General features: G+C 45.6%; 1 protein-coding gene across 1 annotated transcript in view; it reads right to left on the reverse strand.

The window, feature by feature from the left end:
• Window positions 1–1,387: 1,387 nt before the first annotated feature.
• The window catches only part of BACH2 (BTB domain and CNC homolog 2), a 192,180-nt gene continuing 169,557 nt past the window's right edge, over window positions 1,388–24,010 (reverse strand). The window contains exons 6-8 of the mRNA XM_049818335.1: window positions 20,458–22,002; window positions 10,652–10,858; window positions 1,388–3,434 (exon numbers count right to left, since the gene is read on the reverse strand). Of these exons, the coding sequence (XP_049674292.1) occupies window positions 2,955–3,434; window positions 10,652–10,858; window positions 20,458–22,002 (2,232 nt within the window). The 3' untranslated portion in view covers window positions 1,388–2,954. The remainder of the gene's footprint in view (window positions 3,435–10,651; window positions 10,859–20,457; window positions 22,003–24,010) is intronic.

A 24,010-nucleotide genomic window follows, 5' to 3' on the forward strand; every position in this document is an offset into this window, starting at 1 on the left:
GAAAGAATGAAACCAAACATCCAGAAAAGCTTGCAGGGGAGGGAAAGAGAGAGAGGTGAGAGTAAGGTTGAGGAAGAGACACTTATTTGAGCAGTGGTTTTAAATATCAGTTCCCAAGGTAGAGGAAATCAAGAGACCCAGCACCAGTATGAAGCCAGGTCAAACCTAAGAGCTGCAGCGCAATGGGTTGTGTGGGTGGGTTTTTTAAACCGTTGGAATGAGGTCAAGAGTACCAGTTGCACATGAGTTGTTAGTAGAGTAAATCTTCATGTCAGGAAGCAAGTTAAAACTTGGTTTTATACTCATAAAACATTCTATCTATTCATATATATAGGAGGTCACTTAAAAATAAAAAAGGCAACAGAAAAACATCTTTAAAATACTGTGTCAGTTGACCCTTCCCTCCCACCCGCCCCCAGCCCCCCCAAGTAGCTATGACTCTATAATGTGATTCACATTTAGTTTTAAATTCTAGCTTTCACCATGGTCTCATAGAAACAAAACTTCTCTGCGAAGCACAGAACTGCTTTGCAACGTCAACGAATTCAAAGGAAAATCAAATCCCAACCCCCTCGCCAAAGAGCTTCTCAGTCAGTTACCTGCAAAAGATGGCTGGGAGGGGGCTCAGATATTTTTAGGTTAAGCTCTTTTAAAAAGAAAGGACAACTCCTCCCTCTTTTTCAACCGTGTGAACTAGGAGTTTATGGCATTTGTATATTTTTGAACATTTAAAGGTAAGGATTTTGTACAGTAATGATTAATACTTAAACATAAATATTCTCCTACATTATATACTAGTTTTTCTTTGTACATGCGGGGAAAAAACGTATTTTCAACAAACATGGCACATGCTATATGCATTTCCTCCTCGGTAGCTTGGCTACAATAGTTTGGGTGAAGAGGATAAAAGCAAGACTTTGTGGCGAGTGGGCGACGGTCCATGAGCACAGTCTGAAGATGGAAGAAGTGGAGAGAGGGAGCTGATTCCTCCTCCAGGGTCAAGATGCTGATCTACTGAGTGCCTCAAAAAAACACCAGCGCACACCTCTAGTGTAAACGTTAGCACAGAAGACTACATTATCGCTTAGTGCTTCTGAGAAGCTGCTTCCCCACACTTTTTTTTTTTAAACAGGTGTGAACAGCTGGTCATTTTTTTTCAGCGAGAACAAACAATATCAGCCAGTAAAGCACATGACACTTGTCATCGATAAAGCCACGCAACCTGGCACACGTAGGGCAAAGAACCACAAAATAAAAACTCAGTACACTTAGAATAATAATAATAATTATTAAAAAAGCATTAGGAGGATGTTTTTCTGTCTACACTGTACATACAGATGTTATGCTTGGAAAGCTGCTGTCTCACACAGTCATAACATGAGTCAACATTGCTTAAGATACAAATCCAATACAGTTACAACTAAGCCAATTCACTGAGTAGTCTCCTTCGAGACAGCGCTCTTTTAGCTGCGGTTTGTGCCGAGAGGATCCTGGAACACAAGAATTTGATGGGTAAGCGACCGAATCAGGTGTTGGCAGATGTATGTTTTGCTCTTAAGAGGATACAGTGCTAACTTGACTTCTGTAAGGAAACCAAAGTCAACAACTAGGGGTCTAATCCTGCAACTCCACCTACCCAGGCAGGATCACTGACTTCACCAGACCCACCTCTGCAACTCGAGTCTGGTGAGGAAAACAGATAATGTCTGAGGACAGCTGAGGTGAGGCTCTGGGGACTAGCCGGAGCAGCGGTTGCTTCCATGAGTAAAGGATGCAGAGCGGGGCTGGAGAAAAAGCCCCCCCAAGTGTATTGATGTAATCTCCATTTGCTTTACTTCGTGGAACGTATGATGAACTGATCCAGTTGTCAAATACTTTTTTCTCTAAAGAGTGAAATATACTTTCCCCATAAGAATCCAAAAGCATCATTAACAGCACTTAAACTTGGTTTGTGAAACAGAAAGAAGTCTGAATATAAAAATAATTCAAGCAGATTCTCTTTACAAATTGTATAGTGAATTCAGTATTTGGCAAGACCGTTTTTACTACATAATGAGCTCCTGAGTGTTTGTCTATTAGCTAAAACTTTTCTATTTTCTTTAAGCCATAAAGCAAAGAAAACCATATACTCAAGTTATACTGAAGTCACGACTTCATTTATGAAAAGAGGTTTGACCAGAAACTCAGTGCAAGTGGCAAAGTTGACCATTACTGTACAGTATCTGCAAGAAAATAAAATAACTCCACATTGCTCAAGTGGCACGAAATGGCTGTGCCAAAAAAATTGTCTATAATAAAATCTCAAATAAGTTTCCAACATTAAAATTTTATAAATAAGTACAAATCGAATGATATTGCTGAACTGCGAACCAAGAAAAAAAAAAATTATCGTGTAACAAGTTACCAAACTAGTTCTAGCATCGAAGACAAAAAGGAATGTTGGAACTTGTTTATACAATAGAAATGAAAGCTTCCAGTTTGTAGGATGAGAAAAATTGAGGCATGCAGGGACTTTTGCATATGGATATATATATTTTATATATATTATATATAATATGTACAGTTTAGCTATAAAACTTTGATGTGTAAAGAAGCTGTCTTCAATGAAAAATTGAACATTCAGAGGAAATTCCTGAGTTAGGGTTTTGTGACATGGGCCACTGAGAAAAAAGCTGCGGTTGGGTCCTCAGAGGTGTTATGTCCATCCCTGTTAAGATTGAAATCAACATACAAAAACAGACAGTGTTGCCACTGCTTCGTTCCCTGCCTGAGCAAGGGATAGCACCATTGTGAAGAGAACTCCTGCTTGTAGAGAGGAGGGAATACTTAAAAACAGTATTGCTGCTAAGACCACTGTAGTGTGCACCAAATACGTTCTTCTAGACAACAAATGAACACTGCCACTGGCTGACTGAAGAACACCTGACCAGGTGTAACGTTAAGGTTACAAGTCACTAGGTGTAATCTTTCCTAGGTTGTTCATCTGTTGTACATTTATCAGTCATTTCCTGACAGAAGTCTACCGTGACCGTTTGGCTGCTCTGCTCTGGTGGAAGCTCTCTCTCGGTGTAAGTACCTGTGTCAGCTCCATCCAACCCCGCGCCGGCCGAACAATTTTCCGAGATGTTGTTGGGCAGCCAGGGTGCTCCCAGTTGCGCCGAGCCTTGCTCCGAGCAGCACTGCATGCTTTCCCCGATGCACTGGGAGGTCACCAGGCTCTGCTCCACGCCAGCTGGGGAGGGGCTGATGGTGGTGGCTGGCTGTAGATCCAAGGGTCTGAGAACGGGGCAGTATCGGTGGAGAGCTTGTATCTGTTCCGGGCTCTGCATGTCTCTACACACTTCTTGGGAAAGACACGAGAAGTTGTCTAACAATTCTCCCATGCTTGCTTTCAGTTGGTTCCTTTCTGAGAGCAATTTCTCTTTCTCACACACCTGAAAAAGAAAGAAGGCATCTTAGGTTGAGGAAGGGCCATCCGCCAGCTACGCGTTCCAGGCACATATGCAGCGGTACCCAAGAAGAACACCAACAAGTCACAGTTATTTTTATATGGGCAGAGGAAAGGTCACGAAGACATCAGATATTTGACCACCACGAGGTCTGCGTGGACTGCAGTTTGGGAAGCATCTGGAGGAGAACATTTCAGTTGGAAGAGGATAGAGCCACAAGTTATTCCCAAGAGACTGTTAGTTCTCTTTATAGACTAAGGCTGCTTGATGGATGATACAAAAAAGCTCGGAAAGAAACATTTTGATGGAGAAAAGCCATTACCCATCTGAATAGCAAGAAAGCAGAGTTTAGTTCCTGAAGTGAGGATATGTTGCAGAAGTTCATTTCACCCTCTAACTGCTGGGTTGGTCAGTCAGGGTGGGTGCACCTGCTTGCCAGGTGAACCCCTGTCACCACCGAGAGGTGTGCTACTCAGAAGGAGAGGATCTGAGTGTGCGCTCTGTGGCCTGCACCATGGCTCATTTTCTCATGCCCTGGTGCTTAATGGTTTGGGTTTGACCTAATCAAGATATTTTTATGAAGATGTATGTGAAAACCCTGAAGGTTGGTGGGCTTCTTAACACTCAGTAAAACAAGCTCAATGTCATCTCCCCTTTGTTCTGCTCAGGCTCTGCCTCTTGTGCTCCCAAATGTCCTCCCCTACCAACGTCTAGCTTGAGCGTTTTCAGAGTTTCACTGTGTCAGCGGGTTGCTCTAGGAGGCGGTCAGGTGAAAGGCAGGACAGTACCAGTGAGGAGGAAGAGCGAGGGAGTCTGGTGGGACTTACTTTTTCAAGCAGGATTCAAAAACTGGGAAAAGGAGCTCAGGTTGTTCTGTATCCAGCAAAGCACTGGTAAGGTCCCCAGCCCTAGCTAGCGCAGGGTGCTGTGTGACGTGCTGCGGTGGGAGTCATCTCCAGCTTAGACCTCAGGTGGCCAACAAGCCTCCCGAGGGGTGAGCACTGCCCTCCCCGTGCTCAGGAGGCAGACTGGGGGCTTAGGCACATTTTCACTTTCTGTCCCAGGAAGGTGGGCATACAGCTTGAGGGAGTAGAAGAGATTTTGTGGAGTACCAGAGCTATTTCCAGAGCTGAGCTGGCCCCAAAAGCAGCGCAGCCGTGTGCCTCACCTAGTAACACTGCTAAACCCAAGCTGCCTCAGCATCTGACGTGTGAAACTCCACAACTCAGATAATCCAGCTATGGATGGTTGTTGACAGCTGATAGTATTGCCCTGCGTCCGAAGCCTGCACTGGAAGCATACAGCTGTGTGAATGAGAAAGAGAGCAGTGCACACAAAAAGAACTAACTGCTAAAATATTGATAAATCTATCAAGAAAGCATAAAAATAATAAAAAAAATAAACAGATGCTCAAGTACATCTTGAGATAATGAATTATGGAAGAGAATATGCTGTGAGTTTGCAGGGAAAAAAGGGAATGTGAGTGGGTAGATGGATGAGTGAGGGAAAGCAGGCAAAAAAAAATTACCTATCACACTCAGAGGATGCGACCATTTAACTCACTGTCTGTTGTGAAACCAAGAAGATGGGTGACTTACAGGAAGCAAGTGCAAGGGTGGGAAAGGGGTCTTTCATAAAAAGACCCAGCTGAGTGAAAAACTCTTAAACCCTAGTACCATTACATAATTCAGGAGACTGGAAATTACTGGTCACTAAGTGGACAGAAGATGACAAAGGAATTTCCGTGATCACGTATTGTGTGAAGTCAACTGGAGTTTCACTGCTGGTTCTCCTAAGAGTAAACGTAAGATCTTGAAGCAGACTACCTGCTTGGACAGCATGCGTATGAGGGGAGGGCAGGAGTGCTTGAGAAGCAAAATTAAAGTTGCGTGAGTTTAATTTTGCAGCTTTATATTCTTGCACGTCTTGTGATTGTTTTTACAAATGCTCCTTTTCAGAATGATGCACCAGATCCCACAGAATCATAGAATCACAGAATCCTTTATGTTGGAAAAGACCTTTAAGACCACCAACTCCAACCGCTAACCTAGCACTGCCAAGTCCACCACTAAACCACGTCCCTAAGCACCACATCTACACGTCTTTTAAATACCTCCAGGGGTGGTGACTCCACCACTTCCCTGGGCAGCCTGTTCCGATGCTTGACAACACTTTCGGTGAAGAAATTTTTCCCAATACCCAATCTAAACCTCACCTGGCACAACTTGAGGCCATTTCCTCTTGTCCTATCGCTTGTGACTTGACAGAAGAGACCAGCACCCACCTCGCTACACCCTCCTTCCAGGTAGTTGAAGGGCGCGATGAGGTCTCCCCTCAGCCTCCTTTTCTCCCGACTAACCAGCCCCAGCTCCCTCAGCCGCTCCTCACAGGACTTGTGCTCCAGGCCCCTCACCAGCTCGGTTGCCCTTCTCTGGACACGCTCCAGCAGCTCCATGTCTTTCCTGCAGTGAGGGGCCCAAAACTGAACGCAGGACTCGAGGGGCGGCCTCACCGGTGCCCAGTACAGGGGACGATCCTTTCCCTGCTCCTGTTGGCCACACTATTTCTGATACAAGCCAGAATGCCATTGGCCTTCTTGGCCACCTGGGCACACTGCCGGCTCATATTCAGCTGGCTGTCAACCAACACCTCCAGGTCCTTTTCCTCCAGGCAGCTTTCCAGCCACTCCTCCCCAAGCCTGCAGCACTGCATGGGGTTGTTGTGACCCAAGTGCAGGACCTGCATTCAGCCTTGTTGAACCTCATACACTTGGCCTTGGCCCATCGACCCAGCCTGTCCAGGTTCCTCTGTAGAGCCTTCCTACCCTCGAGCAGATCAACACTCCTGCCCAGCTTGGTGTTGTCTGCAAACTTACCGAGGGTGCATTCAATCCCCTCATCCAGATCATTGATAAAGGTATTAAACAGAATGGGCCCCAGTACTGAGCCCTTGGGAACACCACTTGTGACTGCCTGCCAACAGGATTTAACTCCATTCACCACAACTCTTTGGGCTCGGTCATCCCGCCAGTTATTTATGCAGTGAAGAATACACCTGTCCAAGCCATGAGGAGCCAGTTTCTCTGGGAGAATGCTGGGGAATGGTGTCAAAGGTCTTACTAAAGTCTAGGCAGACAACGTCCACAGCCTTTCCCTCACCCACTAAGCAGGTCACCTTGTCATAGAAGGAGATCAGGTTAGTCAAGCAGGACCTGCCTTTCAGGGCCTGATCACCCGGTTGTCCTGTACGTGCCACGTGATGGTGCTCAAGATGATCTGCTCCACAGCCTTCCCCAGCACTGAAGTCAGACTGACAGGCATGTAGTTCCCTGGATTCTCCTTCTGGCCTTTCTTGTAGATGGGCATCACATTTGCTAACTTCCAGTCAACTGGGACCTCCCCGGTTAGCCAGGACTGCTGATAAATGATAGAAAGTGGCTTGGTGAGCACTTCCACCAGCTCCCTCAGAACCCCTGGGTGGATCCCATCCAGCCCCATAGACTTGTGTGCGTCTACGTGGTGTAGCAGGTTGCTGAGCATTTCCCCTTGGATTAAAAGGGCTTCGTTCTGCTCCCCTTCCCTGTCTTCCAGCTCAGGGGGCTGGGTACCCGGAGAAAAACTGGTCTTACTATTAAAGACTGAGGCAAAGAAGGCATTAAGTACCTCAGCCTTTTTCTCAGCCTTTGTCACTGTGTTTCCTGCTGCATCGAATAAAGGATGGAGATTCTCCTTAGCACTCCTTTTGTTGCTAATGTATTTATAGAAACATTTTTATTGTCTTTTACGGGAGTAGCCAGATTAAGTTCTAGTTGGGCTTTGGCCCTTCTAATTTTCTCCCTGCATAACCTCACAACATCCTTGTAGTCCTCCTGAGTTGCCTGCTCCTTCTTCCAAAGGTCATAAACTTTCCTTTTTTCCCTGAGTTCCAGGCAAAGCTCTCTGTTCAGCCATGCCGGTCTTCTTCCCTGCTGGCTCATCTTTCGGCACATGGAGATGGCCTGCTCCTGCACCTTTAAGGTTTCCTTCTTGAAGAACGTCCAGCCTTCCTGAACTCCTTTGCCTTTCAGGACTGCCTTCCAAGGCACTCTGTCAACCAGGTCCCTGAACAGGCCAAAGTCTGCCTTCTGGAAGTCCAAGGTGGCAGTTCTGCTGACCCCCCTCCTTACTCGTCCAAGAATCAAAAGCTCTTATCATTTCATGATCGCTGTGCCCAAGACAGCCTCCAACCATCACATCACCCACAAGTCCTTCTCTGTTCACAAACAACAGGTCCATTGGGGCACCTTCCCTAGTTGGCTCACTTACTACATATCGCTACATACTCAAGTCCAGCTTGCTAAATAGAAACTTCAACATTTCTTTTGAAGAATCTCACACCTCAAAGGGTTTTCGATCCCTGAAATTCAGCAGGGATCAGGCTCACAAGGTCACTCATATGCCTTTCACTCATTTCCCTGAGATCTGTACGTGTGCTGGGGAGAAAAGGGGGCTTAAAATATTTATTTTGCCTATACACAGTTGATTATGTTAGACAGTAATGGTAATGTGGTAATGTCACAGGATTGCATAAAGCCAATAAACCCAAATTAATTTTCAAGTGAAGGCTACAGGTATCAAGCTGACCCCCCCCCTCCCCCTTGCTGCTAGTCCAGCCCTTAAGAGTGCTGCCGCTGGTGCTCTGCTCTGGAGAATGAGAGACATGTACTCCTCCCCATCATCAGCTCAGTGCAGAGGGACGGGCATGTGCAGCAAAGACTGGACCTGCTTCTCCCGACAACCTGGATGAGGAACTGCTCTTTCACCCTGCAGAACCTCTGACTCACCCTGCACGCACTGTGAATTATGCTTGGTGCAGGAAGCAGTTGCTCACTGTTTTGTTTATCTTTGATGTTTTGTTTGTTTTGCATCAGTGGAGCACTACTCTGAACAATGTGTTGATTTTAATTTCTTTTTTTTTTTTTTCCCCCGAGGGCTTCAGCAGCATGGCATCTGAAGGCTTTGCAAGCCTTGATGATTTAAGTCTCCCAACCAGCTTGTGGGGTCAGTGTCACCTCCCTGTTACAGACGGGAAGCAGACAGGCACAGGCAGTAAGTGAGTAACCCAAAGTCATGTGGTTTTCTGCCATTTGTGAGGTGACGGTAACTCAGCTTCTTCCAACAGATCCCTGCGTCTTTCACACTACGTTTGCTACAGCTTGTGCAGAGAATGAAGCACAGCAAAGCCTACACTAAAGGCCACTCTCTACACGCAACCTGTTATGACAAGAACAAGAAGTACCCCGCTCCCCAGACCCACCAAGCTCAAGCTACAGCTGAGCATGTTTTAAATGTGCACATAGACATTTAAATCAAAGACTGCAAATAACCTTTAATTTTAATGGAAGCTAGGTACACAGAGATCTCAGTAATGAAATCAACTTCAGCTCCTTTTGCTTTATCTATGTGAATAAATTAGTTTATCACTCCAACCCCTGGATATTCAAAGGCTGGGTTTAATGCTGGACTCCTAAATCTATGCTGCGTAATGCAATTAAACTGTCCAGTCCTGCATGTTGCACACCCACACTTCTCATAACAGCTGAACTGGTACTATTCCATTATTTTTGACATCTCAGAAAGCTTTTAAGACTTTTTAAACAGATGAGGAGGTGTTAACCCATTTTGAAGCTCCAGTGTTGCATTTCTCCCACTGAGTGACACCCTGTAGACATGTCTTACTCTACGACCCTTGTCTCAAGCTTTTTTTTGCTGTGTATCAGCTTGCTTTCTTAATAGGCAAGGGATGGCAGGGGAAGAGGAGCACAGCCCTCAGACCACAGAGGCACTGTCACAAAGGATGGGAGTTTTTTCAGATAAGGTGCCTAGAGCTAAGATGCCTACATCTGACATGGCTCTCCAGGTAATCTTGTTTAGCAATGGAGAGCAACAGGCACTTCTGGGCTGTACGTAACCTCCTCTGCTGCAGGATAAGACTTGACAGGTATCTATTTCTCCTCACTGACTATAAAGGAAACCAGGATAACTAGCTCCAGTGCAGATGGCTATGTTGTAGACACCAAACAATGTAGACATATGTAGACATATGTCTATGTTTAGCCACCAAACCATACCTGAGGTGCCCATACCATGACTGGAAGAGAGAGGCATTTCCTGAGCAGCCATTTAGCCTCACTCCAGTCACCTCACTCCCTTAGACTAAAACGTGGTAGCACTGCCCACTGACACTGTGGCACACAGGAGACCTGTCCCCAGACGTGCCCTGGCCAGTGAGCAGGGCATGCTTTGCTCTTCTCTCCACAGCAGACTACTGCCAGAGACACACGTCAGGGAGGGCTGGGGCAAACCAACAGTTGCCACCTGAACCCAGTGCACGGGATGTGAAGGCCAGTGCACCGGGGAGGAGGAACAGGCTTTTTGTGTTAGATGGTCCTTGAATCATGGCGGGGGGGTTCACTCCATGGCACAGCAGGAGTGTTAAGAGGGAAGAAGACAGCAGGAGCAAGGAGGAACATACCCTTGCCATCTCACTGACCTACACCAAGGGATGCCCATTTGCCTGGATATTCATACTCCTGGCTTTTCAATTCCCTTATTTCTGCCATTTACTCAGTGAATGAAAAAGCTGAAAAAAAAGGCATAGCGAGCTGAAACATCCTGAAAACACGGAGCTGCCTTCTAGCACACCATAAAGGAAGAAAATCTCTATGTAAAGATGAAGCTGGCCCTGCCACACCACTGTCTGGACCGGACCACCTCTGAAGGTCTCTTGATACCTATCTCTTTTGAGCCCTCCATGAAACCCTGACCAACAGATTGTTATGGTAGTTAAGCATGGAAATAGGGCTCGGATCAGGATATGCCTTTGCGGATGCACTGTAAGTACTGGGGGTAAGTTAAACTGCAAGAAGGGAGCTGCGATACAGGCTTCCCTCCTCTTCCAACTCACTCAGCAATCTGCTCTTGAGATATCAAAATAAAGAGATATCTAGGCCTCATTCCACTGGAATTTCATGCTTTCCGTATATTTATAATACACACATACATAATAATATATATTTGTATATTGAATTTTCATACTAGTGGCTCCGCTTACTTACATACGAAGTGACTGAACCCACAAAACTCTGGACAGGAATTGCTGTTGGTGCCCTGCAAGCTGCAGCGTGAGGGCAAGCAGGGCAGCAGCGAGAGCATAGAACTCACCAACTTGCGGATTTCACATTCTAGGTTCTGAATACAGTCCAGTTTCCTCTTGCGGCAGCGCTGAGCTGCAATTCGGTTCTTGCTGCGCCGGCGGACGTCATGGATGAACTCGAGCTGCTCTGAGGTTAGCTTGTGCATCTTTATCATCATCTGGAAATCATTCCTTGGAAGATCTGTGATTTGATCAACAGGAAAAGGAAGTTTCACCTAAAACAAACAAATATAAGACAAGAGCAAAGAGTCATATTTTGCTTGCTGAATGCAAGCTGAGCAACAGTGAGCTGAAGGACGATTACCTATGCTGCCACTCCCTAAATAAACAACACACCAAGTTTTGCATTGATCAAGTTTTTAACACTCCCGCGTGGCACATTGTGGAGGTCCAGCTAGTAAGGATCAGATTATAATTGTACTGAAATCAACAATATAGGTGAATCCCAGGTAAAAAATTTCACCTTTCTAAAAAGCTCTAGTAACAGATCTCCTTGCACTAAAAGAAGGCTCCATCCACTAAGAGACATGGCCTTTTGGAAACAGTTAAGTACCTCGCTGCTATTAATTTCAAACTAGTTTCAAGGAATGGGCTATTACTGCAGCAGGAAACCTGTTTCTGCATGGCCTGTAGGACTAGAAGTTTGATTCGGTGTGAGGTTAAAAATACAACCTGACACCTCAATTAGGAAAGGTCATCTAATCAGCATTTCAACAAACCAGTACACCATATAAGAAGCAAGGGTGAGAGGAATGGGATGCAACTTATCCTACCCTGCTAAAATATATGCATTTTGAAATAAACCAGTATTTGCTGACATTCTAATATTTTTGTAGATTGAAGAGCACCCAAGTTGAATTTCTTGGAAAAAACACCAAACTGTCTGAAACCTCAGTTACTTGCAGTAAAACATTTTTCCTTCCGGCCATGAACTGTCATCCAGTTTTGACCGTAGACCATGCGACAGTAGCTCCAGGTTCTGACTTCTGGAATTCCAACCACCTCGCCAACTCCTACTGATTATGCATTTAAGCAAAGCAAAACATGAAGCTCCTGATGGCTTGGAGCAATGAACACACACTGTCTCAAAACCTGGAGAATGCCGGATGTGCTCAAAAACTTCTGTTAGCCTATTTTCCCCAAACCTATCAGCTTGCTCAAATCAAAGTGAGAACCTCTCCCTACAAACCTTGCTTCACTTGTAGCTGGAGACTGATAACATGACTATCAAAAAATTAATGCTTCTTGGTGGACTGCTGTGTTTGGTGGTCAAATAAGAATCAGTTGACAACGCTGAAGGATATGACAACTGAGTAACTTGATTGACCCCCTTTCTTTTTTTGAGTCATACCCATACTGTCCAAAAGATGGCAGTAAATATTTACATTTCTGTCCCTATTTGGTACAACCCAACCTCTTGTACAAGACTGTTCTGCAAGGAGGCTACCAAAGATATGACTTAAGTTGCTCCAGCCAAGCAAAAGATAGAGATTGAAAAGGTTCTTTTGATATTTAAAACACAGTTATCGTCTTCAAACAGTGCACTTTTTAATTATTTGGAGATCAAGAAAATAACAGAACAGATTAGAAATAAATTATTTTCATTGAAGAGCTGGGTTTGTTTATGCAGAACAGTTCGCTGAGAACACATGTACACAAACACACAGGGTGGCCTCTGGCACTGACAGTCACAGACCCTCACCGGGCACCCGGACCTCCCGATAACCAGCTCCTCGCCTTGTTCCTGAGCTTGCGTTTTCTTGTGCTCTTCTGTCATTGCTCTGCACATCTTCAAGCCTGGGCCACATGAAATTCAGTGCAAATACCGACCGCATCGTTTTAGAAGGTTTCATGCCCTGAACATTGCCCCTCTGGCCCATGCGTCCAGGCACCACTTTGTAACACACTACTTGACAGGTCAATTTAAACCAGCAAGAAACACCAAACACTGACCCAATCCTCCCAGATACCTGCTTGTACACACAAAGGCTGACCTTAGGCATGGTGATGTGGACTACCTTGTTTACAGAGTGCTAACTAATGACATGAAACCTGTTTGATTTCCCCTCTCTAGCCTTTGGACAGTCAACATAAACTCTGTGTCACCTGCTTTTCTCTCAAGCTTCAATCAGGGTCTGAAAATGAAAACAGCCTGTGCTTTCCTCTGAAAGACACCACAGTTTCACTGCAAAAACAGCCCTTTCACGTTCCCAGTTTTTCCTTATTTTCTTAAGTTCAAAGCGGAAAGCAGTGTTAACTTTATTTCTCCCTCCCTCTCCCTTGCAAAACATATTTACTTGCAAGGAGATGTGCTTGCAGCTGGAATGGGAATGAAAGGGAAGCAACTTAAATCTGTCAGGTAGAAGTCGCTGAAGGGAAATGGAAAATAAATAGAAACAGATTCATAAAAAAAAAAACCAAACGGATTGAAAATAAAACCATCTACGCAGCAGACCAGAGACTGCTATCAGTAAACCCAGCATAATCCCACTCCTGTCACAGGCAGCACTGCACAGGATTAAAAACGTGAAAGGGAGAGTGGAAGTGATTCAGACTCATTTCCTTCACCATTCACAGCATTTTTATTGCCTGTCTCCCTCTCTGCAATTAGCTGTCAATTGAAAAAAAACCCCACCAAGCCTTTGGCACAGACACAGTGAATAACTGTGCCGGGGTATTGCTGCAGTGAGAGGCTAATGGTGTTTTACACCAGCACAGGGCAAGACTCTCAGCTGGTATTTATCACAACAGAGCGGTAAGTCGATTTGCAAGAGCTGACGACTGTGCTATGGGTGGGATTCATCTGACCCACTTACAGCTGTCTGAAATGATGGGTTGGGACTAGCTAGTGTCCAGGACCCTGCTTTGGCATTGAGGACAGAGAGGCCTTTGGATGGCAATGCATCCTGCACGGCTTCTCCCTCCTTCTGGCTGCAGAAGCAGCAGAGATGACAGTTAGAAAAGATGCTGCATCTTACGGTATCTAAGGTAGGTGAGAGAAACCTTACCTGATGTGTCTCAAAAAGGACAGTCAATCCTTTCTAAGATGTGTAAGAAAAACCCAGCAAGTATGTTTTCTCATAAACTTTTCTTTTTAATATCTATGAATTTTACACAGGAAATGACTGTGTACTCTTTGGTTCGGTCTATTTCAAATTAGAAATGTAAGTGGGATCCTTACTGCTTCCAGGAGTTACTCCAGCCAGAGCTAACCTCACAGAGCTCTAAAATCTTCCCTATCAGCACAATTACTCTTTCCCTGCCTTGTTACACAACAGCAGAAGCTCTCTTTCCACCACACAACAAATAAACTGGCACTTTCTGCCACTGCTGCAGCCTCTATTGCCCCCGACTCTGGCCGATACACCCAAGAGGACAGCCAACCCACCCTGGTGAAAAAGAAAACTTGTTTATGATTTTGTGGCATTTTTCCCCCCTGTATTAGCATTAGGATGCCAGCGTAAATGTCATTGCTTTCAGTGGCTAAGTAACAGCAGCAATCTAGACAGACAGGCACAGCCATTGACTCAGCACATGAAAGGCCCATATATAACCAATTAATTCCTTCAAGCTTCACTAGTTAGTGCCAGCTTGGATCATATGCCAGTTACTGCTGTGCCGCTCAAGTACTGTACTAGTTACTGCTGCTGCTGCTCCCTCACCTCCCTTTTTCTTTGAAATAAAGGGAAGGACCAAGGCCTCGTATTCACTCCTATAAAAATCCAAATGTCAAGTGTTGGGCATTTCCTTAATTCATAAGTAACATTAGCTATTTCATTCTTTATTTATATCTAAATTTCAACATCATCGTTCTTTAGCTGCCAAGTGCTAGTAAAGGCAACGAACTTCCCAAGCCTGGCTTAACATCACAGTAACTAAAAGCATTCATGTATTATCCATAAGAAAAAATAATCATTATGTATTGGGTATAGGAGGGTAGAACTCAAGGTACCAGCTTGACCTTTATAAATGCTTCAAAATCTTGGTCAGTTGCTCCAGAGTTGTAAGAAATAAAACTGTTGCCTTAATGCCCTTAAATTGAAAGCCAGAGTTATTGAAAGCCTCTGACACTTAAAATTGCCCGGCCCTTGGAAACCTCTCAGGACCCACCCAAGCAATCCAGCACACGGGCTGAATCATACCAATGCTTTTTTTGATGTAGAAAGGGGTAATTTGCTTCACATAGAAGAGCCCAACACATTAACGCTGTTTTTTCTAGTATCTTCCTTAGCATGCAAGTCTGTCTTCCACAAACTCTCAGGAAGAAATTCATCCCAGGACAGGAATTGAGGTGTGTCCACCTGTGTTAGGGGATCGATTGCCTACACACTATTTCAGGCACCGCTTGTAGTCCCACAGAATAGAGACCTATCTGATTTCACCTTGACAGAGGCTATCTAAGAAGCACAAAGCCAATGGGCCACACTTTGTGTAAGAGAGAGGACAGGCAGGATGCACTCTCACTTGTTTCCTCACCCTGCTGTCTACTAGCAAAGGTAAAACCTTCAAAGCACCTCTTCTTTTCAGTTGTCAACCACACCAAGATGGCAGAGGACTGCAAGAGGAGAACAGCGAGCCCGGGCAGCGAAGATCTACCGTTGTGTCAACAAACCAGGTCTGAAATGGCCTTGATCAGCAGGTCCCACTGCAAACACCCTGTCCTATCTGCCACAACACAACTGATGGCCATGGGGTTGCCTAAGGTCAACTCCAGCCTCACCTCCTCAGGGCGGCGAGAGGTGTTTAGGTCAGGAGATGCTGCATGAGAGGGCACTGCTATGCACTTAGTGGAGGCAGCCTGAGTAACCTTTTGATTTGCCACCTGCCTCAGAGAACTGGGGGAAGGGGCTAGTCCCATGGCTGAGTACTTTAACCCAACAATCAGGAGAAATGGATGGAGTTCTCATCCTTTAGCCCAGGACTTGGACTTGTATTCAGATCACACACCACTGGTGCTTAAAATGCTGGGCTGTCCTCTTCCCATTCACTGCCCATTCAGTGTCCCCAGCTTCCAGCCCTTCAAAGGGTGATACAATGATACAATACTCCTGCCCATTAATAGGCTTTTCTGAGACAAGGGATAGCACAGAAACACTGACAGAAGCTGTAGGTGCATCTGAGAAGGGCAGAGCAGGCAGTGAAGTGAGGGGGGGGATAAAGTGCAGTATTTCTCTGAAAAATCTGCTTTTGCAGAAAAAAATTCAAGAACTGGAGGCTCCTTCAAGAGCTCCAGCAAGGTCTTCAGCTCAGGGCATAACAGAATTGCTTGTAGGCTGGAATGAAATAATACAGTGTTTAAAAGGACCTTCCTGAAACTTCAAGCTTGTAATGGAAGACTCTCACTGTTGTTGTAATCCAGTAATTCTCTGCTACCAGCACAGACACCAGTCCTACTGAAGAGAGGAAAGAAAACAAAACTGCCATGAAGTTTATCTTACATGACTGATGTTTGACAAGACTCCGTTTAACCAGATCTTGCCAAACACAGTTCCAAGTGCTCTGCTGATGTCGCTGAGGATCTGGTCAGGAGAACATCCATGAGAGATGGAGAGTAACTTTCTCATTTTCAAATCTGTAAACCTAGTAAGATCAGGAAATCTGGGATGACCGATCACAGGATTCTGGAGAGGAACTACATACAAAAGCAAGTTAACACCTTAACGTGTATTTTTCTTGGTTGTCCTTCTTTCTATGTTAATTTCTTCACCAAGTAAAAATATTAAGCAGTGAAGACGACTCAGTTTAGGTAATTCAGCACAGCTCCAGTAGATTTCTGGTAGAGCAACTTTGGTTTACCACCTTTTACTGGGGCTCTGACTTTCAGTACTTTGCTAAACATCAGCAGACGAGCAGACAAAGGGTAGCTGCTTGTCGCTTAACATGGAGGGGTTTGGGCTCTCCCTAAAGGTTATTTGTCTACAATATCCTCAGTGGTCCAATTGCATTAGCTTTGCCTTTATGAAAATTTCCTTTGAAAAGTGAGTCGCGAACCCAGGTGGGAAATTCTTTTGAAATATAAATGAAAGACACATCGAATACAATTCTCTAGATAGTAATAGTTCTTGGAAAACTCCACCTCTTACCTCCTCCTCTTGTTTGTTCTTTTCCTAAGAAAACTCACTCATCAAATTAGACTGAGCTGAGATTTCTTTTTAACTGGTTTAGTAGTACAATATTTTTTACAGGTTTTCTAGCAGAAAAAAACCCATGGATATTTGCTGAAGAAAAGGAATATCAGGAAAAGTAGGTAGAGCTGAAGTTTCTGTTCCTAAGTAGGTTAACAGATTGACAGACTACTTCCTTCTCAACAATTCATTATTTCAGGGCTTATTGTTTTGTTGTTGCTATTTTAAGCAGGATTGTCAGAACCTGCCTGCAAGCACCAAGCGTGAGTCTTCTCTGTACTATTATATTCCAATAATTGATTTTTAAGAACCTGTGGAGGCCTGAGGGAGCTGGGTGAAAAGAGCAACACAAACTGTTAAATATTTCTGTAAAGTCCCAGCAGCTCAAGTAACGGCCCCGTTCCTGCAACTCCATAACATGTGGACACCCCACATTGCACTTGCTGCTTCTATCACGAAGCCTTAAGAAACGGAAATCTCAGAATATTCTGTGTGGCTCCCTTAACAGGAAGGAAAACAAAAGGCAAAGACATTCTGGAGAGGATTTACCAGCGGTGTTATGGGGACCATCACCTCCTCTGACAACGCTGACTGCAGTCTGCACCCCCTATGGGATGGGGAGTTGGGCCACGAAGTGGGGTCACCTTCACCCACATGGCACGCCTGCTGAGCCCTAGCACCCCACTTTTGGCATGAAACAACTTGGGCATATGCTCCTGAACGGCATCTGCCTGCGGGAAAGCGGAGTGCCCCAAAAAAGTGGAGAGAAGAAACCTTTCACCAACTTCTCACACAATCAATACACCAGCAAATAATGTTTTGTGACATTAATTCTGGCACCAACAGCACTCTGGGACCCAAATCAAGACCAACAAGGTCCAAACTCCAGGGGAACTGAGCAGCCCCATGAGATAACCAAGGGTCAGAGTCCATCAGGCTTATTCCCATCAGGCCATCCCATCCAAAAAAAAGCCTACCTGCAGCAGAAAAGCCTGTGCAGCCACTCTCCGGAGGCGTGACTGCCTGTGTGTCACCCCCAGCTATCTTATCAGGCGCTTTTTGAAGAGAAGCCCAGCAAACACTGTGTGGCCTGATATGGCAGGGGGCAAGGGACCCATCTGGGAAGTCATCAGGACAGCAAGGGCAAACCGACAGTTTTGGGACTGGAGAAAGATTCCCATGCAGCTTGCAGGGAAGCGAAAGACAGAAAGCAGCCCGTTTCAGACCCCTGTGAGTCTCTCCTGCTGTTTTAATGGCAGACAAACTGTTAAAAGTAGGTAGACCGACTTATACAAGAACTTCCTGCTGCTATTAGATACTTTCTACCCCTTGGTTTAACATATTCTTCACTGAGGTTTCCACAGCAGCAGATCTTGCAGGATTGCAAGATATACACTCCAAGTCACTGTATAAATACAGCATTGTTTAATGAGGCTGCAATGTCCTTGTATTGGTAACAACCTTTACAAATTCATTTTTCAGACAAAATCTGTACTAAAGCACTGGTGTGATCTGTTTACCCTTGGCTGGTTCAGGATACTGCAATGCAACCTCACGGAGCAATGATTTCCTCACCACATTTTTAATGCCTAGCAGTCCTAATCAAAATGCCCTGGGGGAAAAAAAAAAAAAAAAAAAAAAAAAAAGCCTTATCAGCAGCCCCAGGGAGAAAACTCGTTCAGCACAGTGCAGAAAATCTTCCCAGGAGGAAACTAGCAGCAAAACCAGGAGTGGAGCAAACCCTTTCCAGCTCTGCCCCAGAGCCAGACACGTCTGCCTGCCAGCGGCACACCAAGATGGCCTCCTGTAGCCCACGCGTTTGCGCCTTTTGTGAATGTCCGTCCTCTCATCCACGGTCTCCTGCACACATTCACATACTTTCTTTGGGAAACCACCACCAGTCCCCTATAACCTTCTCATTTGACTCTTCGGGCTTGTTTCTGCAGCAGCATCTCCACACAATTAGCCGATTATGACAGCTAATTAATCATCAAACCCCAAAAGGCTAACCTCCCGTCCTCTTCGCTGCCTCATGCTGTGCATTAGCCCTCGCTGAGCAAGCAGCACGCGTGGGTGGAGATCCGATGCTCCCCTCGGTCCCACTCCCTGCTCCCTTCCACCCCTTGTAAAGGCAGGACTTCACCGAGTAACCTTGGCATGGCCAAGCAGAGCGGTTCTGCTGTAGGGCTTCGTGAATTAGGTCACAGTATCCCACTTCACAGTATCCCAGGCAGCCTCCCAAGGAGACTCCTCTCCCTTCTGCATTGTCTCCAGCTCAGGACATGGGGACAAACAAGAACTGTCCTCTCAAAACCACCGGTACAGCATGACAGGGATTAGGACGCCTGAGGCTCCCCAGGCTCTTCAGCCCTTCCTTAGAGCTAAGCAACCAACTAAAGGAACCACCCACATCTGTCTGAAAGATATCTTCCAGAGTCTGGGATGTAGCTGGAATAAGGTTTGAGGGATAAAATAAAGTCCACTCTTTTCATCCTTAGCCCGCAACTAGGCCCCCCTGGCTCTGAACTGGGTGCTCACAGCACGTGAACCCCCCAGACTTGCACTCGCTGCTCCCCACGCTGAAGCAGAAGCTCGCAGTGGAGCATTTCAGCATTACCAGAGGAGCCAGCTAGGCGACTCCACCCAGATGCTCTCCACGTCATGTAGTTTCCTAATGAAACTCTATGAAAACATCCAGTCTTTTTTCAGTTTCTGGGTTTCACAAAACATCTCCATGATTTAAGTCTTCCCTCAAATTACTGACTTCACACAGACAGTTTAGTTGATCGTGGTTAGCCAGTTATCACCACCGCATCTCCAGCTGGCCCATCTCTAGTTTTAGAGCAGGCCCCCTTTCTCCTCCCTCTCACGGGAGAGCTGCATGGAAATTCACAGCTTGCTTTTCAGCCCCAGACCATCCCCCTGCCATTCTCCTAACAGTCCTGGAAATTAAAGGATAACTTCTCTTTGAAACATTTATGCAACAGCTGCTAGAGCTCACCACCAAACAAAGTGGGGTCACAGGCAGGAAAACATCATCTCAGTTGTCACTTAACAGAGGCAAAACCCATTACCTGCATGTGCGAGACACACGACCACACAGAGGGAAGATGACTTGAATACCGTTCCCACTGCCGAGGGTGGCCAGCTATGCAACTGTTCAAGTAATTTCACACCTCTTTCTCCTCCCACTGTCTGCCTCCTCTACTTGGGCTGTTAGCAATACGCAGCAGGGGCTCTTTGAGCCAGCTGCTTGACCCTCGGTGTCAGCGAAGGCATGGCTTGAGGGTGCTCAGACACACCAGCAGCAGTAATGAGCGGAGCTGGAACCACCTCCGCAAATTAAGGATGAGGAACGGTGCTTTGTGCCATGCAAGTGGGCGAGGGAGGGAGGAGGACAAGACACTGCTAGCAGACTCCTAAGCACATCAACGCGCTCTCATCATTCAGCAGTTTGTTGTTGTCCCATACCCAAATTCTGATACACGCCAAACACCTCGGAGGTCAAGCAGACCTATTTACGTGAAGTCAACCACGCACACTCAGCTGATGAGGGAAAAAATAGAAGTTACTCTTTGCCTCTATAAACAAAGAAAGTGCTGGGGAAATGCCAAGTCATTCAAGAGAATCAAGGAGTGATTAATTGGGTCACAACGACTGCGATATATGTACTTATCTTAAATCCCTACCTCATGCCCTCTGTCTTGCACAGGACATGATTCACTGTCTGCTTCTGAGAATGACCCAGACTCATCGCTGGAGTTTGTTCCATAGGATGGCTCACATTTAATCTGGGCTCGGACCGGGTTGTACAATCCATCTCCCACCACGCCGGGCTCCTGGTGCTCGGGCGCCAGGAATCGGGGGCCTTGGGAGCAAGGGGAAGAGGAGAGCTCGCAAAGACGCAGACTGCAGGGAGAGCCGCCGCTGCCGTCCTCTGCGTATGAGTAGGAAGAGCACGAGCTGGAGGTCCTGGTTCTGGTTTCCAAAGGAGGAGAGCGAGGGCAAACTTTAATTGGCACCGGACAGCTGGTGTTCGGCCGCATCCTTCCCGGCAAGTGATCAGCTGTCAGTCCGCTGTGCGAATAGCTCTGAGAGCTGGGGAGAGACTGGCTACCGCCAGCCCACAGACCCTTTGGCACAGTCTCAGTGAGGTCTTTGTCCAAGCTGCTCACACCGGAATATGAATGCACCGAAGTGTTTACTTGGTCACAAGCGTTTGAAGAGAATATGACACTCCTCCTGTCCAGCTCCCCTTCTTGCTTACAGAGAGTTTCAAAGCCGGGCCCCCTGAGCGGTGATCCCACTGTGAAGTTGGAAGCATCCTTCTGCATGGCATGGGACTGTCCATAGTTCCCTGTGAAAGGGATGTAATCAGTTTTGTGGTCACCCTGAGTTGTCCCTTTTTCAAAAGGGCATGCTGGACTCCTGCCAAAGTGCTGTTGGGAAGTGCTGGGGAAGCCAACCAAATCTATGCTTTTTGTTCTGTTGAAGAAAGACCGCAAGCAAGAAGGAGAGGACCCACTTTTTGGCCTGTCGACACAAGTGGGGCTTGGCTGTTTCCTGTCCATTTCAACATCCCCTTCTTTATCCCTGATGTCAGGTTCATCTCCAGACAGGCAAAGTGTGATGCTTTCTTCATCGTTCTCTTCATTCTGAGGCTCGCTTTTTATCTGCCCCATAGCAAGTCCTGATTTGAGGCCATTTCCAGAGCTCTCTTCACTGAATGTGCTTGCAAAACCTGAGGTACTGATGTGTGATGTGTTGTAGACATTCTTGGTACAAGCAAGCTGGTATTTCTTGTATCTGGGGTACCGTGTTACCGCGTCTTTGTCCAAATTGTCCTTGCTATCTCTCAGCATGTCAGAGTCAGGCAGCATCCCTTCGCCTTTGTCAGCTCCAGCAACAGTGGTTTCAAAATTGAAGGGCTCTTGGTGCATCCTCTCTCTTGGGCAAGATATTTTTGACGTCTCTGATTCCATCGTCTCCTCTTCATCTCCATCCGAGTTCTCCTCATCGTGCATGCGCTGACAGGTGGTATCTTTTTTGCACAGGAACAGGCCATCTTCATTGTTCAGCAGCTGCGTCTGAAGGAAGCTGAAGCAGGAGTCCTCCAGGTTGTGCATGCGCAGGAATTCAGCGCAGTGGATGACCTCCTGGATGTTTTCTCTGCTGAGTAACAGCTTAGCAGTGTAGGCAAACTGTAACAATGGACCAAATCCCCTGACAGTGACCTGCAAAAAACAGAGGGAAATTGCCAGCATTACCATCAGTTCTTGCTATCATCCCAAGTCCTTCATCGCGTAGTTAGACAACCTAACAGATCTAGTGTCCAGAAATAACTACCGCTCAGTACCAGTTATTCTATCATGCCAGCAATGACGCTATATCCAGTAACTAGCACTGCTCCCTTTACGTTGCTCCTGTACATCATTGTACAGGTTGAGCTGAGCACTGTTTTTCCCAACTACCTTGAAGACCTATGAACTAAGCCTCTGCTCTAATAAAAGACTGAAAAAAAACCAGACTGGTGTAGACACTGCTAATTCTTCGATGGATCTTATTTTAACTGTGATGCAGCACACTACCATGAAAGTACCAATTCAATTTTGATTCTACTGCCCTGATGGAAGCTCTGGTGAAAAGCAGTTTCAAGCTTAAGATACCACTTCAATCCCAAAAGTGTTTTGGGAAGGAAACATTTAATATTACAGCAAAATTCAACAGAAAGTATCTTTCTGCCTCTTTCAAGAGCAAACCGGTTTCTTTTTTTCTTCTCAAATTTTTGCAAGCCATTGCTGAATAAATAACAGGTAAGTACTGACTGCACAGCTCTTTTCTCCATCCCATGGAAATTATTCTCCTCATACTGTTCCTTATTTTAGTGAATCTAAGGTACAGCTAACAGGAAAGAAATCCATATTCATAGTTCAAAAGTGATACAAATTAGTCAGAGTCCCACCTCAGTACTTAATTTTCCACCATTTTCTTTGCAGAAAGAGTAACAGCTTTTTCCAGGAGAGTGATCTCCAACCAACTGTTCCAGGCCTGAGTTATGTGCCACTACTTGTCCTTTTTTTCTCATCATATCATCTATATTTTACATTCACATATCATATATAATAAAAATACACACTTTCTGCCCCCAGATTTTTTACAATGGCATCTTCACACATAACTATCAAACAACTTGCTACATCACATGGTAAACTATAGATATTGTCTATTTTTTGACAAAAAATGCACTGGTGCTAACTTCTGTTGAATTTTTTCCCCCCAATGGGCAGGTAACAAAGGTACTATTCTTCATGAAGCAGCGAGAGGCTGCGTCAAAACCAGGGCTCACCATCAAGGATAAAGGTTTCTGCACAAGAATGAGATTCAGTGGTTTGGCCACTAAGCTGAGATGTGGGAGACCACAACTCAATTTCCCATTGCACCAACCACCCTTGCCAGGTAAGTCACTTCAGTCTTGATTCACCAAGACACCTTCTTGCCTTGCTTGCAAGTGGTATTCACAAACCTGAGTTCCCTGTGCTTTGCATACCAAGGAAAGGCATCTAGATGGGATTCAGAGCAGCCAAACACCTGCATGCGTATGTGAGGTTGGGATGCACAGCCTGCAACCTCCTTCTGGCTGTAGGTGTCTCTGGTAGGTGTTCCCAGCTTAGTTTCTTCTTTTAAAACAAAGAAGAAGAGGAAGCATTGCTGTCCCCTTTTCATAAAATGGTCTAAAGATCAGAAGAGGGACCTAGAAAGTAGGAGATCAGGTCCCTTTCCCAGACTCACATTTCCCAGCTCCTCAGAAGGATATCCTATCCAGTAGGTATGGGACACCCTGAAGATGAGCTGCTTTTCCGTGTCCTTCCAACTGAATTAACACCACTGAGCAAAAAGATGCTCAAGAGGTTGGTGAGACATCAGGCCATGAATTTGTGATGGTTTTATTCCTGATTAGCATATATCTGAGTGAATAATTTGGTTCATCCCAATGAAAAGCCTATAAATTCCCTACACTGCCTCAGGACCAGTGATAGAGCTCACAGATTTTTACAGAAAATCCTGACTTCCAAAACCAAACCTTTGTTATCCATAGATCTGCACTTGTGATGCTGGATTATGAAGATACCACAAGTGGTGCAGACTTGATGGAGAGAAAAATATTTTTAAACACCTCTAAAATTGCTCCCAATACCTTATCCATACATAATATTACTGCTGTATCTGCTATTTTAAGAAACA

This window comes from Accipiter gentilis, chromosome 15 (assembly GCF_929443795.1).
Source record: "Accipiter gentilis chromosome 15, bAccGen1.1, whole genome shotgun sequence".
Lineage (NCBI taxonomy): Eukaryota > Metazoa > Chordata > Aves > Accipitriformes > Accipitridae > Astur > Astur gentilis.